The sequence below is a fragment of the Beta vulgaris genome, chromosome 5 (assembly GCF_026745355.1).
Source record: "Beta vulgaris subsp. vulgaris cultivar EL10 chromosome 5, EL10.2, whole genome shotgun sequence".
NCBI lineage: Eukaryota > Viridiplantae > Streptophyta > Magnoliopsida > Caryophyllales > Amaranthaceae > Beta > Beta vulgaris.
Genome location: NC_079206.1, coordinates 65912843 through 65933306, shown reverse-complemented (window position 1 = coordinate 65933306; position 20464 = coordinate 65912843). Strand labels below are relative to the sequence as shown.

At 36.6% G+C, this 20464-nt stretch overlaps 1 protein-coding gene across 1 annotated transcript; it reads left to right on the top strand.

The window, feature by feature from the left end:
• The first annotated feature begins 3371 nt into the window (after positions 1–3371).
• LOC104894696 (amino acid transporter AVT1I) lies at positions 3372–6171 on the top strand. The gene is made up of 4 exons (XM_010680987.4): positions 3372–3476; positions 3720–3852; positions 4403–5007; positions 5537–6171. Exons 2-4 carry the CDS (start codon positions 3762–3764, stop codon positions 6065–6067), a joined length of 1227 nt encoding a protein of 408 aa, XP_010679289.1. The 5' UTR covers positions 3372–3476; positions 3720–3761; the 3' UTR covers positions 6068–6171.
• Positions 6172–20464: the final 14293 nt, after the last annotated feature.

Below are 20464 nucleotides of genomic sequence, written 5' to 3'. Positions count from 1 at the left end.
CCCACCATTTATAACCTCTTACCAAACGGGCCGTAAGAATTAATCTGGAAAATACAAGCGTATTGTTAGATCTCCAATGTCATGTGTACAAAAAATTGTATGTTTAAGAATTACAATTTCATAATACTTTTATAATTTTGTCTTAGTTACGTCCAATTTGAGTTTTAGACAAAAGTTCTATTTTAGTACGATAATCGATCAAATTGTAACATGTATAATTTAGTGAACTTTTTGAAGTAAATTGACTAGGCTTTCACTTAAAAAGTGACATTTTAATCAAGTGTAAGAAAGCAATATGGTCTTACAATAACTTTATTTCAATACACTCCTAATATTACTTTTATTTTCTCTTCTTCTAACAGTATCCTCTAAATAAGGGTTGACAATTCTTCTATTATTGCTTTAGTTTTCTATTACTCCTTTAATACAAAACAAATTGCATACATGAATACAATAATTTCTGTTTACTCCCTTAACATGATAGGGCAACTAATTCTAGTTAATATTATCAATCAATTAATGGATTTGGTCAACACTAATTAATTAGAGATAATATGATTTACCCACTATTACATATAAAATTTCATATCATAACCAATTGACAAAAAATAGTAGGATTTATTTTCGCTCTTAGTTATTATTTACCTTTTGACTATGCGACAATTCATGTAGATTTTTTCCTGGAATCTTAAGGGTTGACAACGGTTTCAAAGCAGCATTTAGACCCATTTACATATACGTGACGTTGCATGGAATTCATCAGTATACTACCTCTGTATTTTTTTAGTTGCAACATTTGCTTTTTCACATTTGTCGATAGGTTTTTTTTAGACGTTAGTATCTCTTATTGGATATAAGTAAAATTTATAAAAACTTGATATTTGGAATTCTCGCATTGAGAAGAATCTAACAAGACCCCACTTGACTATGTTTTTTCTAATATAATGATGCGAGATAACTTAACAAAGTTGGTTGATAAATAGTACCAAAAAGACAAATGATGCAACTAAAAAAATACGGAAATGGTATATTCTATATGATGCAGGAAGGTGGCCAGGATTCCATGTGACCCGTCATGTGCAGCTAGCTAATAGCTATATATGCATGCATGATTGGAGTTGGACAAGCAAATTCTCCTGCTAAACAGACTGAGATTAAGTTGATGTAGTAGCGGCTTATTGTACGTTTGTAGCGAGCTATTGCAGCGCCGCATCTGTGGGATCCAAGCTTGCTGCAACATGCAGCTATGCTTAAATGAAGTGGGTTTATTTTGGATTTCTCAAAGATACATTGTAAGCAAAATGTTGACCCACGTAATTGATGAGGTGCATTATCCAACAATAAGCCATGACTCGAGCCGTATAGAAATATTCGTTTCTTTTGTATTTCAACAAATTACATGTTAATTTTAGTTCTTATAGTAAAATGAAGTACAATATCTACTTCGTTCATTTCATATTACTCGGTACACTTCTTAATTCACGGACTTTTAGGCAATTTTTGGAGAAGAGAGAGAGGTAGAAAGTAAAAAGAAAAGAAACCCATGTGAGAGGAGAAAGATAGATATTGCCCAAAAAGGAAGTGTAGCAAGTAATGTGAAACTTCCCACAATGAAAAGCGTAGCAAGTATTATGAAACGGAGGAAGTAGAAAAAATTTGGATTTTCTAACAGATTTATAACAAATTAAAATTAGGCAAAATTGGCCTCAACACCACAAATTATGACGCAGATACACCCAACACTGCGAATTCTGACTAATAGCCGAAATACCACCAACTATATATGGCCTATGTGCAACGCATATCAAACATGACGTTAGAGCTCCATTTCCTCGCCTAAAGTGAACTTTTTTAGTTTTTCTCTCATACTTTTGGACCTCCTAGCTCCTTGGTTCTCGCCAAAGTGAAGTGAGTAAGCTAAATGAATCGGAAGGAGGTTGAGGTGTGCATGGGTCGGATCAGCACGTGGGTCGACCCGACCCGAGCCCGTTTGAGGCCTGGTCCGACCCGTTTTTTGCTACGTGGGCCGCGGGTCTGTCACGATCAAGAAATTTTATTTCAGTCTCGCACCGGCACGAGCCCGCATGGGCCGGCCCGCGGGAGGAACGCTCCTTTCCTTTGTTATAATTTTTTTTTTTTATCAAGATAAATCTAACAGAATCTCATAAGATAATTATATATATATATATATATATATATATATATTATATATATATATATATATATATATATATATATTTATAAATAAACATGGTCAAGATTTAGTGTCTAACTTTGACAAAATTTGTCAAAATTATGAAAAACAAAATAGACCAACGATAGAATAATACTTCTTCCACAATTCTTCTATTGAAATATATGAATTTCCACGTAAAGTTTACCTAAATTTCACTCAAACCAAAATTAACTAATAAGATTACATCAAATATATCTAATAACAACTTATAAAATTTCAGCATTAAAAAGTAAAAATTTAAATTAAGTAAAACTTTTTGGGACACTAAATAAAAATACAAGTATCTATGGGATAGATTATTAGCGAATCTTAGTCAAAAAGTTTTGGTCAAATGCAATTATATGAATATTATAAAACTCGATATGTTAATTTTTTTTAACGTAAGATGAATTCTCTTGTAAGGAAGGGGGAAATTTTTCTAAAATGGATAAGTAATATCAATCCGGGAAACAGAAGATTCCGGCGGTTTGTCGGAGTTGTCGTCGGCCATGAGAAAAAAAAATAGAGAGATAAAAAAAAGATTATGGCTCCGACACCATGTAAAGAAGTGTTTAGGGTTTAATTGCTTGCCTTTTCTATTGATATCAAACATATATATATAGTACATCAAAGTAGGAAACCATATTAACAAAGCACCCTATACATAAGGAAACATATCCTACAAATCCTATACAATCTTGCCTAACATAAATTAGGGATTCCTCTTTACAAGGGGTGAGACTCAACCTCATGATTTCAGAAGTGATGCCAACACTATTAGACTATCACCTGCTGCTCACTCAATCGACCCGAGGAAGTATATCAGATTATCTTTATGTACGTACTTGATACTTCATTACTTTTTGACCAAATCGTTTCACAAAAATGCATGGCTATAAAACGAACACATTAAACTTCCTTAACCATATTCCATGCAAATACTACCTTATAGTCAGTAGTCAACGTCAACTCGATCGACTACCTTATTAATCATTCTCACTATTAATGACAATTGACAAAGTCAAGCTAATTACCGCCAATCTTGAATCTCAGTGAGATAATGATTAGTGAGATTCTACAACTAATAAACAAGTCTTTTTATTATAAATAATAGTACAATTCTAAAATTTTCTTCAATTAAGAGATTATAATAGTAATTATGGGATTATTAATGAAGTTATATAAATAGAAGGTCATCCCTCCATCAGTTTTAGTGCACCATATATACATTATTCAAGAGTTAAGACAGAGTTTATTTTTGGTAATCTTTCACTTTTCTCTTTGTTGTTCAACTTTTTTGGTGTTACATTTTCATCACATAATACAAGACTTGGTGTTATTATTACTTATACTTTTGATTGTTTTTTTCACAACATGTTATATATCATGATCTTAATTTTATCTATAAACATTTATAAATTGTTGCTTTAGACATAAATTTATATGTCTATAATTTTTGTCTTTTATACACTACTAATACAATTCTTCTTTTGTCTACTCAAAGAAAGTTGAAAACAAGGATACAATCACTTATATCTAGACTTCCATGGAGTTAGAGGCAAACATTGAATCCTCAAATGAACAAGGCAAGACCTCGTTCCTCAAAACGCTATTCAATGGCACCAATGCAATCATAGGTAATTTTGATCTACTAGCTCTTGCGAAATTCGCCATGGCGTGCGTATTTGTTAAATATAACACATTAAAACTTACCTTTCTTTTATGCGATGTTTAATTTGTTGTTTTTCTTTTCTTTTTTTATCACATGGGCCCACTTTTTCTTTTGACCTATCTCCCAACTCTTTCTGATACCAAGAAAGTACGTTAAATTTTTTTTTTTGAGGGGAAGTACGTTAAAATTATTGTGAAACAGATCAGAGTAAATATATAACACATGCATGTAGATATTAAGAAAATAACTTAATTTTATTAATACTACACTAATTTGCAACAGAGAGTAAATTATATTCACTAATTTAATTAATTACATTGTCCCTCCTTATGTAAAACTTTTTAGATTTACCAATAACATTCATATGTTGCTATTATAATTCCCACATAAAAGTATAAATTACTAAACAGTTAGTAAGTTTATCAATTATCATCATCATAATTTATAGTCATTATGCTAATTTCTGCTAATAATTACATTGTTATTTAATTCAAATTCGCCTTTTTTTCATGTAGGAGTGGGAATACTATCAATGCCATATGCCCTAGCATCAGGAGGATGGTTAAGCTTAATCTTACTTATTGCCATCTCTGGTGCAGCATGTTATTCTGGCCTATTAACTAAACGTTGCATGGATATGAACCCTAAAATCAAAACCTACGATGAAATTGGAGAATATGCATTTGGAAAAATTGGAAAAACAGTGGTATCAATTGTTCTATATGTAGACCTTTATTTGGTTTTAACAGGTTACTTAATTTTAGAAGGAGATAATTTACATAATCTTTTCCCTAAGATGAACATACATTTCCATGGAATTAGCATTGGTGGTAGACAAAGTTTTGTGGCCATCGTCGCGGTGTCTCTTCTACCAACAGTTTGGCTAGACAATCTAAGCATTCTTGCTTACATTTCTGCTACTGGTGTTCTATCTGCTCTTGTGATTATTGGATCAATTTTATGGGTTGGAATTGATGAAGTTGGATTTCATAACAATGGTGAACTTTTTAATTGGAAAGGGGTTCCAACAGCTATGAGCTTATTTATGTTCTCTTATAGTGCAAATCCAGTCTTTCCTACCTTGTACACTTCCATGCAAAAGAAGCATCATTTCTCAAAGGTATACTACTACCTATTCAATTTATACATATTTCCTCCGATCTGAAATAAGTGATCGAAATGCTTCTGATCTCTTATGTGAAGAGATTTTTGAGAGAAGCGTTTCATTTATTTTAGAACGGAGAAAGTACATTTACTAACTTTTTTTCTTCTTTTAAAGGAATTATTGTTGTGAAATACAATCATTTGCAATTACAAAAGAATCGTTAAAAAAAAAACTATAGATAGGTCGTGTCATCTTATTAATAGAAAACATACTTTTACAACATGAATATTCAACAATTTAAATGCAACTTATATAAAAATATCTATTATACGCATACACTATAAAAAAGAATCAAACGTTATATATATATGACCTCCCTAAGACTTTTAGTTCTTTTACTATATGGCATTATCTAAGTTCAAAGTTTTCTCTCTTGAAAGACAATAATCCTTCTATAATCTTCTTGCTTGTTTCCTTTATTTAATGCATGTAGATAATATTTACATGCTAATAATTATGTTTAATAAATTTTGTTTCATTGTAGGTCTTACTCATTGGATTTTTGAGTGCAACCCTATGCTACATTTCAATGGCTATACTTGGATATCTAATGTTTGGTTCAACCATACAATCTCAGATAACATTAAACCTTCCAATTCATGAACTAAGCTCTAAAATCGCGGTATATACAGCATGGATAACACCATTATCAAAATATGCATTGATGATGGAACCAGTTGCAGCAACTACTGAAAGTTGGTTCCCAAAATATCAAAAAAATAGAGGATTTAAGATTTTATTAAGAACTATCATAGTTGCTACACAAGTTATTGTAGCAGTTACAGTTCCATTCTTTGGAAGTCTCATGTCACTTGTTGGAGCTTTACTAAGTGCTACAGCTTCAATCACAATTCCATGTTTATGTTACTTGAAGATTTCCAAAAATAGCAGAAGATCAGTTGAGAGTTTGTTTATTATGCTACTTATACTTTTGAGCATAGTAATTGTTGGACTTGGTACTTATACGTCCTTAAGGAGTTTAATTAAGGACACTATTAGACATCATAGTCATTAGGTATATTTTATTATTATTGATGCTTCTTTTAATTAGTAAAACTAGCTAGTATTTAGCCCTTGTAATATACAAGTTGTATGACATTTAGAATTATATATTTTTAATTTTATGCTTCATTAGTGAAATACAAATTTGTATTGCTTAATTCATGTGTTGAGTATTCTTCATACTTAAAACATCACAAGCTAATTCTAGTATTAAAATTAGTCGTAACTCGTAAAATAAGTGTTAATTAAGGTTGTTATTTTTGAGATTGATCGATATTATAATATAGATATAAATGTTTTTTTTTTATTTATCATACTCCCTACTATTTGTAAAGATCTTCCTGTCTACTATAGCAACAAAAAGAAGAAAGGGTGAACGAAAGTGGATTCTGATAAGGTTTTGTTCTTAAAAACATAAAAGAAAATATGTTTAATTATAATCAATATGTTCCAAAACTATGTTAATGTAGTAAATTCTACTCCTTCAAGGCTTTATTATTTTTTTTATTTTTTCCATTTTTGATATGTTATAATCAACAAATTAATGCCAATACATGAATATCTTTCTATTCACTGTAGGAATATATAAGTACTATAAAGCGGAATTTCATGAATCAAATTCATAAGCACTTAAATCAGGATCACATGCATATATAATTAAGGATCACATACAAGTTTAGAAATAACCTTTGTAGCGTGATTTCCACAAAGCTTGAATGACTCTGATTGAGAATCTCAGATGTGATTCCTCTACTTAGTCCACCAACCCGGATCAACACTCCACCAATGCTAGGTTGGAAAGGAAGAAAACTTCTTTCTTGTTTTTGGAGTTTAAACGTGACTTTGATGAAGAAAGAGAATAGGAGAGAGAAAATAATAAGAGAATAAACTGACTATTTTCTTTTCTGCCTAACCCAAATATATAAAAGTATTTAGGTCAGATTTCTCTCCTTTTCCCCTCTCTTGGCCGGCCACCCTAGGGCCCTCTTGGGCTCTAGGTTTCTTTTGTTGATCCAAGTTTAATGTGTGACCTTGTAGGATCCGTTACATTGGGCTTCGGGTTTATTTATTTACTAATCCGAAGTTCTATAGCTTTCTCTAGCAAGACGTATAGACGACCCAATATAACGAACTTATTATCTCTATAATACGATCCATTATATATTAGTAATTGCATTTAAGTCGAGGACATAAATCCTTCAATCTCCCACTTGTCCGAGACGAGTGTGCAATGTTTTTATTCCTCAAGTCTCTTAATGTCTTAATTTGATAGTATGATCATATTTCTATATCATCCATACTAGCTTTCAAATTATTCCTTGAAATCCGAGTTCAAATTGTCAACAAATGATCATCGAATGATCCATTTGAGCACGGCCATGCATTTTCAATTTTTCACTCTTCAAGGGGCCAAGACACCTATCCTATCTCATATAGGAGGACTTTTCCAATCTTGTAGTAACCAATACTCCCACTCAACTTTTAGCACAACCTGAATGCTGCCTTTATAGTCCCCTTTTACGGCATGACGTTTGACAGTATCAAAGCTATACTAATCATTGGGCTAAGTAATGTTCTACTCATGTCTCAGGAATCTACTAATATAATTTCGAAGTTATAAAACTTCTAAGAAGTCAAGTTCGACTATGTATCAACTATACATGTCCATATGATTGATTAAACATCTCTATGTTTCCATAGCCCATGAAACGGCGCTATCAATCAATCTTATATGCTAATCCCTTTAATAAGTCATTTATGTCCAGTTTAATGACTTAGATTAGGAACTTTAATATTCTATGAATTCTGTTCACTTATGGTGTTTCATTCATCAAATCACATATTTGACAAAACCATAGAATTCAAGATATATTTTGGACATTTTATTTAATACCAAACCAAAATTAAATAAGACAAAATTTATTATTATAAACATAAATAGCAAAACCATGTCTTTACATTGTAATAAGTTTCTCTAAACCTAGTACAATCTAAAGCCACTCTAACATTTGCTTCAAGCCTATAGCCCTAGCGTGACACTCATGCTTGGGTTGAGGTAATGGTTTAGTTAGCGGATCAGCCACATTCTCATCCGTATGAACTTTGCTTTGAGCTCTTCTAGCTCATTGCTACTCCATTTAGACGAAAGAAATACCCTGACTGAGAGCGGTAATCATCTTTGTCGATTTGGAAGTTTGCATCAGTGTAACCTTCAACAACCAACTCACTTTGTCCCCCATATACTAAGAACATGCCTTTAGTCCTCCTCAAGTACTTAAGGACTCTCAACTGCAGTCCAGTGTGCTTCTCCTGGATTTGCTTGGAACCTGCTATACATGCTCAAGGCATATGCAACATCAGGTCGAGTACTTATCATGGCATACATAATAGACCCTATAGCCGAAGCATAAGGAATGCTACTCATTCGCTTTAACTCATCAGGCTCAGTCGGGCACTGACTCTTGCTAAGCGATATGCCATGTGACATGGGAACGAAACCTCTCTTCGAGTTTTCCATGTTGAACCTTGTAAGAACCTTATCAATATAAGTTTCTTGACTTAGCCCAATCATCCTTCGAGACCTATCTCTATGGATTTTATTCCCAGTATGTACTCAGCTTCTCCAAGGTCCTTCATAGAGAAACAACTCTTTAACCATTCCTTGACTGACTCAAGCATTGGTATGTCGTTTCCCATGATTAGTATGTCATCTACATACAGAACCAAGAAGACTAAGCTGCTCCCACTAAACTTCTTGTAAACACAAGACTCTTCTTCGCTTTTGATGAAACCAAATTGTTTGATTGCCTCATCAAACCGAAGATTCCAGCTCCGAGATGCCTGCTTCAATCCATAAATGGATCTCTGAAGCTTGCAAACCCTTTTAGGATTTTCTGGATCTTCAAAACCTTCAGGTTGTGTCATGTACACATCCTCATTCAAGAACCCATTCAAGAATGCGGTTTTGACATCCATCTGCCAAATTTCGTAATCGAAAAATGCAGCAATCGCTAAAAGTATCCGAATTGATTTAAGCATTGCTACTGGAGAAAAGGTCTCATCATAGTCTATACCATGAACTTGTCTGAATCCTTTTGCAACCAGTCTTGCTTTGTAGACATAGACATTTCCATCTTTGTCTGTTTTCAATTTGAACACCCACTTGCATCCAATAGGGTTAACCCCACAGGCAAGTCAACAGTGTCCAAACTTTATTCTCAGACATGGAGTCTAACTCGGATTTCATGGCCTCAAGCCATTTCTCAGAGTCTGGGCTCGTCAAAGCTTGTTTGTAGGTAGTAGGTTCTGAATTTTCCAAAATCATAATTTCAGAATTCTCAGTCATTAGGAAATCAACCAACCTTTTGTTTGGAATCCTTGGTCTACTAGACCTACGCGGGGTCTGAGCATCAAGAGAAACGTTCTCTTCAACAGTTTGAAGATTTTCGCTTGATTCAACTTCGAATGGGACGGTAGGAGGTTCATGCGTTGAATACGTTATCTCCTCAACATGACTTTCGTCTTGTTGGGCCGTCTCTGACATGGTGTGAGCCACGTCCAGTTGTTGCTCATCTCGAATTTCTTCGAGCGTTATTTTACTCCCACTTGTCTTTCTAGAAACAAATTCCTTTTCAAGAAAGACACCATCACGAGCAACAAACACTTTGTTCTCTTGACGGTTATAGAAGTAATAACCCCTTGTCTCTTTTGGATACCCCACAAAGAGACATTTATCTGACTTGGGTGCGAGTTTGTCTGATAGTAACCGCTTTACATAGACCTCGCATCCCCAGATTTTTAGAAAAGACAAGTTTGGAGGTTTTCCATTCCATAACTCATATGGAGTCTTTTCTACAGCCTTTGACGGGCTCCTATTTAGTGTGTGTGCAGCAGTTTCGAGAGCGTATCCCCAAAAAGAAATCGGTAGATCAGCAAGACTCATCATAGATCGAACCATATCTAGTAATGTTCGATTCCTCCTTTCAGATACACCATTTAACTGTGGTGTTCCTGGTGGAGTTAATTGTGAAAGAATTCCACAATCCTTTAGATGATCATCAAACTCTTGGCTCAAATATTCACCACCACGATCGGATCGTAGTGCTTTTATTGTCTTACCAAGTTGATTCTGTACTTCATTTTGGAACTCTTTGAATCTATCAAAAGATTCCGACTTATGTTTCATAAGTAAATATAGCCATATCTACTCAAATCATCAGTGAAGGTGATGAAGTAATTAAACCCTCCCCTTGCCTTTGTGCTCATAGGACCACATACATCTGTATGTATGAGTCCTAAAAGATCGCTGGCCCTTTCACCTTTTCCAGTAAATGGTGATTTTGTCATCTTACCCATTAAGCATGATTCACATACATCAAATGATTCGAAATCAAATGATGGAATTATACCGTCCTTTTGTAACTTGTGAATGCGCTTTTGGTTTATATGACCCATTCGGCAATGCCAAATATAGGTTAGGTTAGAATCATTTGATTTCTTTTTCTTGCTATCTATGTTATAGACTTGTAATGATTTATCAAGCACATATAAACCATTTATCAAATTAGCTCTGGCATAGAACATATTATTGTAAGAAATGGAACAACATTTGTTCTTTATTTCAAAGCAAAAACCTTCAGAATCCAAAACTGAAACCGAAATTATGTTCTTAGTTATTGTAGGAACGAAATAACAATTATTTAATTCTAAAATAAGCCCAGATGGCAAGTGTAGACTATAGCTCCCGACGGCAAGTGCAGCAACTCGTGCTCCATTTCCAACGCGTAGCTCTACCTCGCCTTTTGCCAACTTCCTACTTCTTTTTAGTCCCTGCACATCATTAACTATGTGAGAACCACAACCGGTATCAAATACCCATAAAGAAGTAGAAGTCAAATTGATTTCTATAACATATATACCTGAAGTAGAAGCCCCAGACTTCTTTATTTCCTCCAAGTATATCGGGCAGTTCCTCTTCCAGTGTCCAATCTTGTGACAGTGGAAGCACTTGCTTTCCGCAGCAACCTTGGCTTGGCGGTTGGCTTAGGTTTTTCAGCGACAGTGGCAACTTGCTTGCCTTTGTCCTTCTTTCCTGCCCATTTCTTTTTGAAACCCTTTCCCTTTTGAACCAACAGAACCTCTTTCTTTGGTTCAACCTTAGGGATGTTCCTTTCAGCATTGACCAACAATCCATGCAGCTCTTGCAAAGTCTTTTCAGACTCATTCATATTGTAGGTCATTCTGAACTGATTAAAACTTTCAGGTAGTGAGTGGAGAATGATGTCAGTAGCCAACTCGAGCCTATAAGGGAACCCAAGTCTTTCCATGTTTTCAAAAGACCCATCATTTCGAACACATGGGGGCCAACAGCTTGACCCGGCTTCAAGTGACATTCAAGGATCTCCCTGTTAGTCTCATACCGCTCAACTCGGGCCTGAGTTTTAAACATGGCCCGCAGCTCTTGCATGATCGTGTAGGCATCCTTGGTTTCGAACCTCTTTTGGAGGTTCGGCTCCATGGCTGCTACCATCAAACAAGTGATTGGTATAGACTTATCACTAGCCTGTTTTGCACGACGTTTTTCAGCGTCAGTTGATTCATCAGTTATTACAGGAAGCGGGGTATCTAAGACGTCCTCTCGACCCTCAAACCTCAGAACGAGTCTTAAGGTCCTTTCCCAATTAAGGAAATTTTCACCATTCAGTCTGTCCTTTTCCAGAAAAGGACGAATGTTGAAACCGGAGTTGTTGTTGTTGTTATTAGACATGATATCTACAGACAGAAAAATAAGGCAAAGTTCAATTTTATGTTTATAAAGCAACCTAAAACATGTAAAAGGTTTCTAGGTTGACCACCTATTCAAAATTAAAGTCCCCTATGAATAAGTGTTTTACAAGATCCTATCAACATGTAACACTAAGCAGACGGAGGCCTTATCTTAACGTTACATTATCAAGGTAAGTAAACTCTTTTACTAATTATAACACTTTATAACTCTTGTTTAGATGGATAAACATCGCATGTTTAACTATCTCTTGCTTCAAAATTCAAAACGCTTTTGATAATTTTGTTAAGGACAACCAAACTAAGTTGTAAAATTCGCAATTTTACCTTATATCCCAAAATTAATGATAACACCCTGCGGAGGCATGACCTATTACTATTAATTAAGGGTTTTATAAGTACTTTATGTTTGGAAAAGCAAACCTTAATATTTACGGGGCCTAAGTTTATTATGTTGTTATGAATTAGTGAACTCTAGCGCATCAACAACCAACATACAATAAACTTATAAGCATTTTAAAGAATAATAAAATGCGAAAATAAAATGATCTAGTATGGCCCCTAATCCTAAGAACTAAGCATCAATGGCTCCTTCTTGGACTCTTCATGGATCTCCATCCACCTTTTCCATGGGCCTTCTCTTGATGGGATCTTCTTTAATTTGGATTACATAAGTATCAAAATAATTAAATAATAACTAAATTAAATAAATTACAAAAATACTTAACGATACGCAGATCGTATTTAAAATTACAAGAATACATCACGATACGCAGATCGTATTTTCTATCTTAATTTGGGCCATACTAGTCATACATAGCAAATATATCATATATAAAAGCCACATAATAATATCACATATTATACTTGCCAATCAATTAAAATATCAAATATTCTTAATTAAAGCAAGAAGATAAAATTTTAAGTAATATCTAATCACCTAAAGATTCTATCCCTTAAAACTAGCCTAATTAATTTTAATTAGATTAAAAAATCAGATTATGGATTGAAATTTATGACCAAGTCAATTATAATTGAAATTTACTTATCTTTCTCAAAATCTGTTTTCAAAATAAAACTTCCAAAATAAAAATAAAAAATTCTGCTGCCCAGATTTGTTTAGGCACGTTTTCTTAAAATTTTTTTTTTTTTATTTTTTTTTTTTTTTGAAAACCGTGAACCCAGCAGCAACAAGGCTGCTTTCACGCATCATGCCCAGAAGGACGTGAAACCAAAAATTTTCGGCGACCTTTTCGATCCCTCTCACCGGCAACTCGCCGGTTGTTTCTTTCGAGAGCCAACGTCGACGCCGGCGCTTCACCTGCGGCAGCAACAGCCACTCCGCACGTCGAACGTCGTTGAGTGTGGCTGCGCCACCTCTCCTGTCCGACGCGACTGCTCGCCGGCAGCCTTGCGTCGCCTTCCCCGGCTTTCTGCCGGCAGACCACCGGAGCAGCCACGGTGGCTGCTCCTCTTCTCCCTTTCAATTTTCTTTTCTTTTCTTTTCTTGAAGGATATTAAAAATACAACCTTTTGTAAATTTAATTAGGTGATCTTGATTAAATTAAACATAACTCTTTATGCTTAATACAGAAAATTAAATTTAAAATCTCTATTTTAATTAATTTTCAGATTATTCATATAATTAATCACTAATTCATATAAAACACCTTTTACATGAATTTATCTTCATACATAAACGATTTTAAGCATGAAAATTTATTAATAACATGAATTTATTTTCGAAATTTAGAGATCTAAAATCAGAATTTCTATAAATTTTGAAAATTAGGGTTTCAAAGGTGAAAAAATTTCGGCTATTAAATATTGAGAAAGAAAGTAATTAAAACTCCTTTTAACAAATTTCAATTAATTATTCAATCCATAATTTAATTCCTCCCCTTAATCAAATTAAAATTAATCATACATAAACTAAACTTTATGACCAAAATTCTATATGCAAGAGGCTAAAACTGATACCACTGTAGGAATATATAAGTACTATAAAGCGGAATTTCATGAATCAAATTCATAAGCACTTAAATCAGGATCACATGCATATACAATTAAGGATCACATACAAGTTTAGAAATAACCTTTGTAGCGTGATTTCCACAAAGCTTGAATAACCCGGATTGAGAATCTCAGATGTGATTCCTCTACTTAGTCCACCAACCCGGATCAACACTCCACCAATGCTAGTTGGAAAGGAAGAAAACTTTTTCTTATTTTTGGAGTTTAAACGTGACTTTTGAAGAGAGAGAATAGGAGAGAGAAAATAATAAGAGAATAAACTGACTGTTTTCTTTTCTGCCTAACCCAAATATATAAAAGTATTTAGGTCAGATTTCTCTCCTTTTCCATCTCTTGGCCGGCCACCCTAGGGCCCTCTTGGGCTCTAGGTTTCTTTTGTTGATCCAAGTTTAATGTGTGACCTTGTAGGATCCGTTACATTGGGCTTCGGGTTTATTTATTTACTAATCCGAAGTTCTATAGCTTTCTCTAGCAAGACGTATAGACGACCCAATATAACGAACTTATTATCTCTATAATACGATCCATTATATATTAGTAATTGCATTTAAGTCGAGGACATAAATCCTTCATTCACATCTAGTGAAACATCAAAGTACGTAGTATGTATATGTTGACATTTGATCATGATATGCAAACTATACATACAGAGTAAGATAAACAGTTGACTAAGTCATGTTTTTCTTCTCAATGAGAATACGTACAACTTGTAATTATTATGCTTTGTTAAACACGTATGATTTTGATTAGCTTGTTAATTTTCATTTTATAGTAACAAAATACTTCATACAAGCATCATTTCCATGTATAACATTTTTGACATTAGCTAAAGCAATGAACAAATATCATAGAGGAATACTATAAACCATTATAAATTTTAAACTTAGATTAGCTCAGAATTTCCTTGCACATATAAATCCATTTTAGCTGACCATCTCCAATTATTAAATTAAGTTACAAAAGCAATTTAACTTGTGCAACTCTCAACCAATGAAGAACTACAACATTATGATTCATTATTATATTGAGGAATAAAAGTGTTTAACATACTGAAAGATCTTATTATAGTCAATATATGATTATTTCTCCGGGCCTGGTTATACTTTCTCCCGAAACATTCTTAGGAGTGCCGACGTGACTTCTGACTTGTAACGTTGCGTGGGTCCTTGACACAATTTGCATTGCCTCGAAAAGTCTCTAACATCCCATTTGTTAAATTGTCGTGAAATCCAAAATGCATCGAAATAAACATAAAGGCATCCGCATATTCGTTCCAAGCCATATGACTCCTTTCCAATGACGACATACCATCTTCCGAGGAGGAGTCCCGTGGCGTTCGGAGCTCGGACCCCAGGAAAGTCCGAAAGCGTGTATTATAACCTTCAATTTTGATAATTTTTGGGACATTTTTGACTTTTTTGGTGCTGATCATATTTTCTCCCGAAACGTTCCTAGGAAAATCGACGTGACTTGTAACGTTGCGCTGGTGCTTGGCACCATTTGTGTTGCCTCGAAAAGCCTCTAAACACCCCATTTGTTAATTTCTCGTGAAGCAGAAAAATGCCTCGAAATGAACGTAAAGGCATCCATATATTCGTTCCAAGCTACATGATTCATTTCCAATGACCTCCTATAGCCCTAGGAGGCATCATATGACGTTCGGAGCTCGGGCCCCGAGAAAGTCTGAAATTGTGTGTTATAACCTTCAATTTTGGCTATTTTTGGGATATATTTGGACTTTTTCGGTGCTGTTAATATTTTTTTCCCGAAACGTTCCTAGGAAAGCCAACGTGACTTGTAACGTTGCGCGGGTGCTTGGCAACATCTGTGTTGCCTCGAAATGCCTCTAAACACCCCATTTGTTCATTTCTCGTGAAACCAAAAATTTCCTCGAAATGAACGTAAAGGCATCCACATATTTGTTCCAAGCCACATGATTCATTAACAATGAACTCCCAAGGCCCTAGGAGGCATCCCGTGGCATTCGGAACTCGGACCCCAGAAAAGTCCGAAAGCGTGTATTATAAGCCTTCAATTTTGGCTGTTTTTGGCTTTTTGGACTTTTCGGGCCTGGTCATATTTTATTCTGACACGTTTCTAGGAAGTCTGGCGTGACTTGTAACGTTGCGCGGGTGCTTGGCACCATTTGTGTTGCCTCGTAAAGCCTCTAAACACTCCATTTGTTAATTTCTCGTGAAACCTCAAAATTGCCTCGAAAAGAACGTAAATGCTTCCATATATTCGTTCCAAGACACATGACTCCTTTCTAATAACCTTCCATAGCCCTAGGAGGCATCCCGTGGCGTTCGGAGCTCGGGCCCCGTGAAAGTCCGAAAGCGTGTATTATAACCTTCAATTTTGGCCTTTTTGGGATTTTTTTTTTACTTCTTCGGGCCTGGTCACATTTTCTCCCGAAACATTCGTAGGAGTGCCGACGTGACTTGTAACGTTGTGCGGGTCCTTGGCACAATTTGCATTGCCTCGAAAAGCTTCTAACACCCCATTTGTTCATTTCTCATGAAACACAAAATGTCTCGAAATGAACGTAAAGGCATGCACATATTCATTCCAAGCCATATGACTCCTTTCCAAATTACCTCCCATGTCCCTATGAGAAATCCCATGGCGTTCGCAAGTTGGACCCCGAGAAAGTCCTAAAACGTGTATTATAACCTTTAATTTTGGCTGTTTTTGGGACATTTTTTGACTTCTCCGTTGCTGGTCATCTTTTCTCTCGAAACGTTCCTAGAAAAGTCGACGTGACTTGTAAGGTTGTGCGTGTCCTTGGCACAATTTGCATTGCCTCGAAAAGCCTCTAACACCCCATTTATTCATTTCTCGTGAAACCTAAAATGTCTCGAAATGAACGTAAATGCATCTATATATTCGTTCTAAGTCACATGACTCCTTTACAATGACCTACCATGTCCCTAGGAGGAATCCCGTGACGTTCGGAGCTCGGACCCCGGGAAAGTCCGAAAGCGTGTATTATAACCTTCAATTTTGGTTTTTGGGGCATTTTGGACTTTTCCAGGCCTGGTCATATTTTCTCCTGAAACGTAAATAGGAAGGCCGACGTGACTTGTAACATTGCGCGGGTGTTTGACACCATTTGTGTTGCCTCGAAAAGTCTCTAAACAACCCATTTGTTCATTTCTCGTGAAACCTAAAATTGCATCCAAATGAACATAAAGGCATCCATATATATTCATTCCAAGATACATGATTCATTTCCAAGGACCTCCCATAACCCTAGGAGGCATCCCATGCATGGCGTTCAGAGCTCGGGCCCCGAGAAAGTGTTAAAGCGTGTACTATAACCTTCAATTTTGGCTGTTTTTGGGATATATTTGGACTTCTCCGGTGTTGGTCATATTTTCTCCCCAAACGTTCTCAGGAAGGGCGACGTGACTTGTAACGTTTCGCGGGTGCATGGCGCCATTTGTGTTGCCTCAAAAAGCCTCTAAACACCCAATTTGTTCATTTCTCGTGAAACCTAAAATTGCCTCGAAATGAACGTAAAGGCATCCACATATTTGTTCCAAGCCACATGATTCATTTCCAATGACCTCCCATGGCGTTCAGAACTCGAGTTTCGAGAAAGTATGAATGCGTGTATTATAACCTTCAATTTTGGCTGTTTTTTGGACATATTTGGACTTTTTCGGTGTTGGTCTTATTTTCTCCCAAAAAGTTTCCAGGTAGGCCGACGTGACTTGTAACGTGGCGCGGGTGCTTGACACCATTTGTTTTGCCTCAAAAAGCCTCTAAACACCTCATTTGTTCATTTCTTGTAAAACCTAAAATTGCCTCGAAATGAATGTAAAGGCATCCATATAATCGTTCCAAGCTACATGATTCATTTCCAATGACCTCCCATGGCCGTAGGAGGAATCCCATGGCGTTCGGAGCTCGGGTATCGAGAAAGTCGGAAAGCGTTTATTATAACCTTTAATTTTGGCTGTTTTTGGGACATATTTAAACTTTTCCGGTGCTGGTCTTATTTTCTCCTGAAACGTTCCTTGGTAGGCCGACGTGTCTTGTAACGTGGCGCGGGTGCTTAGCACCATTTGTTTTGCCTTTTGAAAAGTCTCTAAACACCCCATTTCTTCATTTCTCGTGAAACCTAAAATTATCTCGAAAAGATCGTAAAGACATCCACATATTCGTTCCAAGCCACATGATTCATTTCCAATGACCTCCCATAGCCCTAGGAGGCATCCCATGGCGTTCGGAGCTCGGGCCTCAAGAAAGTCTAAAAGCATGTATTATAACCTTCAATTTTGGTTGTTTTTGGGACATTTTTTACTTCTCCGGGTCTGGTCATGTTTTGTCTCAAAACATTCCTAGGAAGGCCGACGTGCCTTGTAACGTTGCGCGGGTGATTGGCACCATTTGTGTTGCCTCAAAAAGCCTCTAAACACCCCATTTGTTCATTTCTCGTGAAACCCGAAATGCCTCAAAATGAACGTAAAGGCATCCACATATTCGTACCAAACCACATGACTCCTTTAATTTGTAATTACCTACCATGTCCCTATGAGGAATTCTGTGACGTTCGGAGGTTGGACTCCGAGAAAGTCCGAAAGCGTGTATTATAACCTTTAATTTTGGCTGTTTTTGGGACATTTTTGGACTTTTCCGTTGTTGGTCCGAAACGTTCCTAGAAAAGCCGGCGTGACTTGTAACGTTGCGTGGGTGCTTCACACCATTTGTGCTGGCTCGAAAAGCCTCTAAACACCCCATTTGTTGACTTCTCGTACGTAAAACCTATAATTGCCTCAAAATGAACGTAAAGACATCTATATAATTGTTCCAAGCTACATAATTCATTTCCAATGACTTCCCATGGCCGTAGGAGGAATCTTATGGCGTTCGGAGCTCGGGCCCCGAGAAAGTCGGAAAACGTGTATTATAACCTTCAATTTTGGCTGTTTTTGGGACATATTTGGACTTTTCCGGCGCTTGTCATATTTTTTCCCGAATCGTTCCTAGGACGGCCGACGTGACTTGTAACGTTGCATGGGTGCTTCGCACCATTTGTGTTGCCTCGAAAAGCCTCTAAACAACCCATTTGTTCATTTCTTGTGAAACCTGAAATTGCCTCAAAATGAACGTAAAAGCATCCATATATTCGTTCCAAGCCACATGATTCATTTCCAATGACCTCTTATGGCCCTAAGAGGAATCCCATGACGTTCGAAGCTCAGGCCCCGAGAAAGTCTGAAAGCATGTATTATAATCTTCAATTTTGGCTGTTTTTGGGACATATTTGGACTTTTCCAGTGCTGGTCATATTTTCTCCCCAGGAAGGACGACGTGAATTCTAACGTTGCGCGGATGCTTGGCACCATTTGTGCTGTCTCGAAAAGACTCTAAACACCTCTTTTGTTCATTTATCGTGAAACCTAAAATTGCCTCAAAATGAACGTAAAGGAATCCATATATTCAATCCAAGCCGTATGACTCATTTCCAATGATCTCCCATGGCCCTACGAGGCATCTCGTGGCGTCCGGAGCTCGGGCCCCGAAAAAGTCTAAAAGCGTGTGTTATAACCTTCAATTTTGGTTGTTTTTGGGACATTTTTTTGTTTTCTCCGGGTCTTGTCATATTTTCTCCCAAAACATTCGTAGGATTGCCGAGGTGACTAGTAACCTTGCGTGGGTCCTTGGCACAATTGGCATTGCCTCGAAAAGCCTCTAACACCTCATTTGTTCATTTTTCGTGAAAACCAAATTGCCTCGAAATGAATGTAAAGGCATCCTGATATTCGTTCCAAGCTACATGACTCATTTCCAATGACCTACCATGTCCCTAGGGGGGATCCCGTGGCGTTGGAACTCGGACCCCAGGAAAGTCTGAAAGCGTGTATTATTATTTTCCAATTTTGGCTGTTTTTGGGACTTTTTGGACTTTTTCGGGCCTGGTCATATTATTTTCCAAAACGTTCCTAGGAAGTCCGGCATGACTTGTAACATTGCGCGTGTAATACTCCGTATTTTTGGAATTAATTCGTAATAATTAAGAAATACAAAGAAAATAATTAAAAGGTATTTTAATATTATTTACTTAATAATAAGAATATAATAATATTAATACGAGTCGGTTGTATTAATTTCGGATTTATAAAGGTTAAACCGAGTTCACCCGATCTAGGGTTACCACTTTTGGAAGGCTATAAAAAGGAAAAGAAGAGGAGAAAATTTTTAGAAACCCTAAATTTTCCTTTCTCCCTCAGCCGTCATCTGCCTTTCTTCTCCTCTCTCAATTTCTCTCTCCTCTCTCCTCTCTCGCTGCTCTCCTCTTCCCCCTCACTGTTCTTCCTCTTCTCTTGCTCTCGTGGTTCGTCCGTGTCTTCGTCCCCCTCGCGGATCCTCGTCAAGGTGTGCGAGTGACGAGGTTGGTTGAGCGCGACGAACCAGCGAGGTAGTTCGAAGTCCGTGAGTGCGAGGAGGTGCGACGAGGCGTTGCGAGGCTCGCGGGCGACAGACGCGGGTGTAGTGCGAGTCGAGGGGTGCGAGACGAGCAGGACGCGGGTTTGTGTGAAGTGCTGCTGTGCGACGACGCGGGTTTGTGCGAGAGGGGCTATGC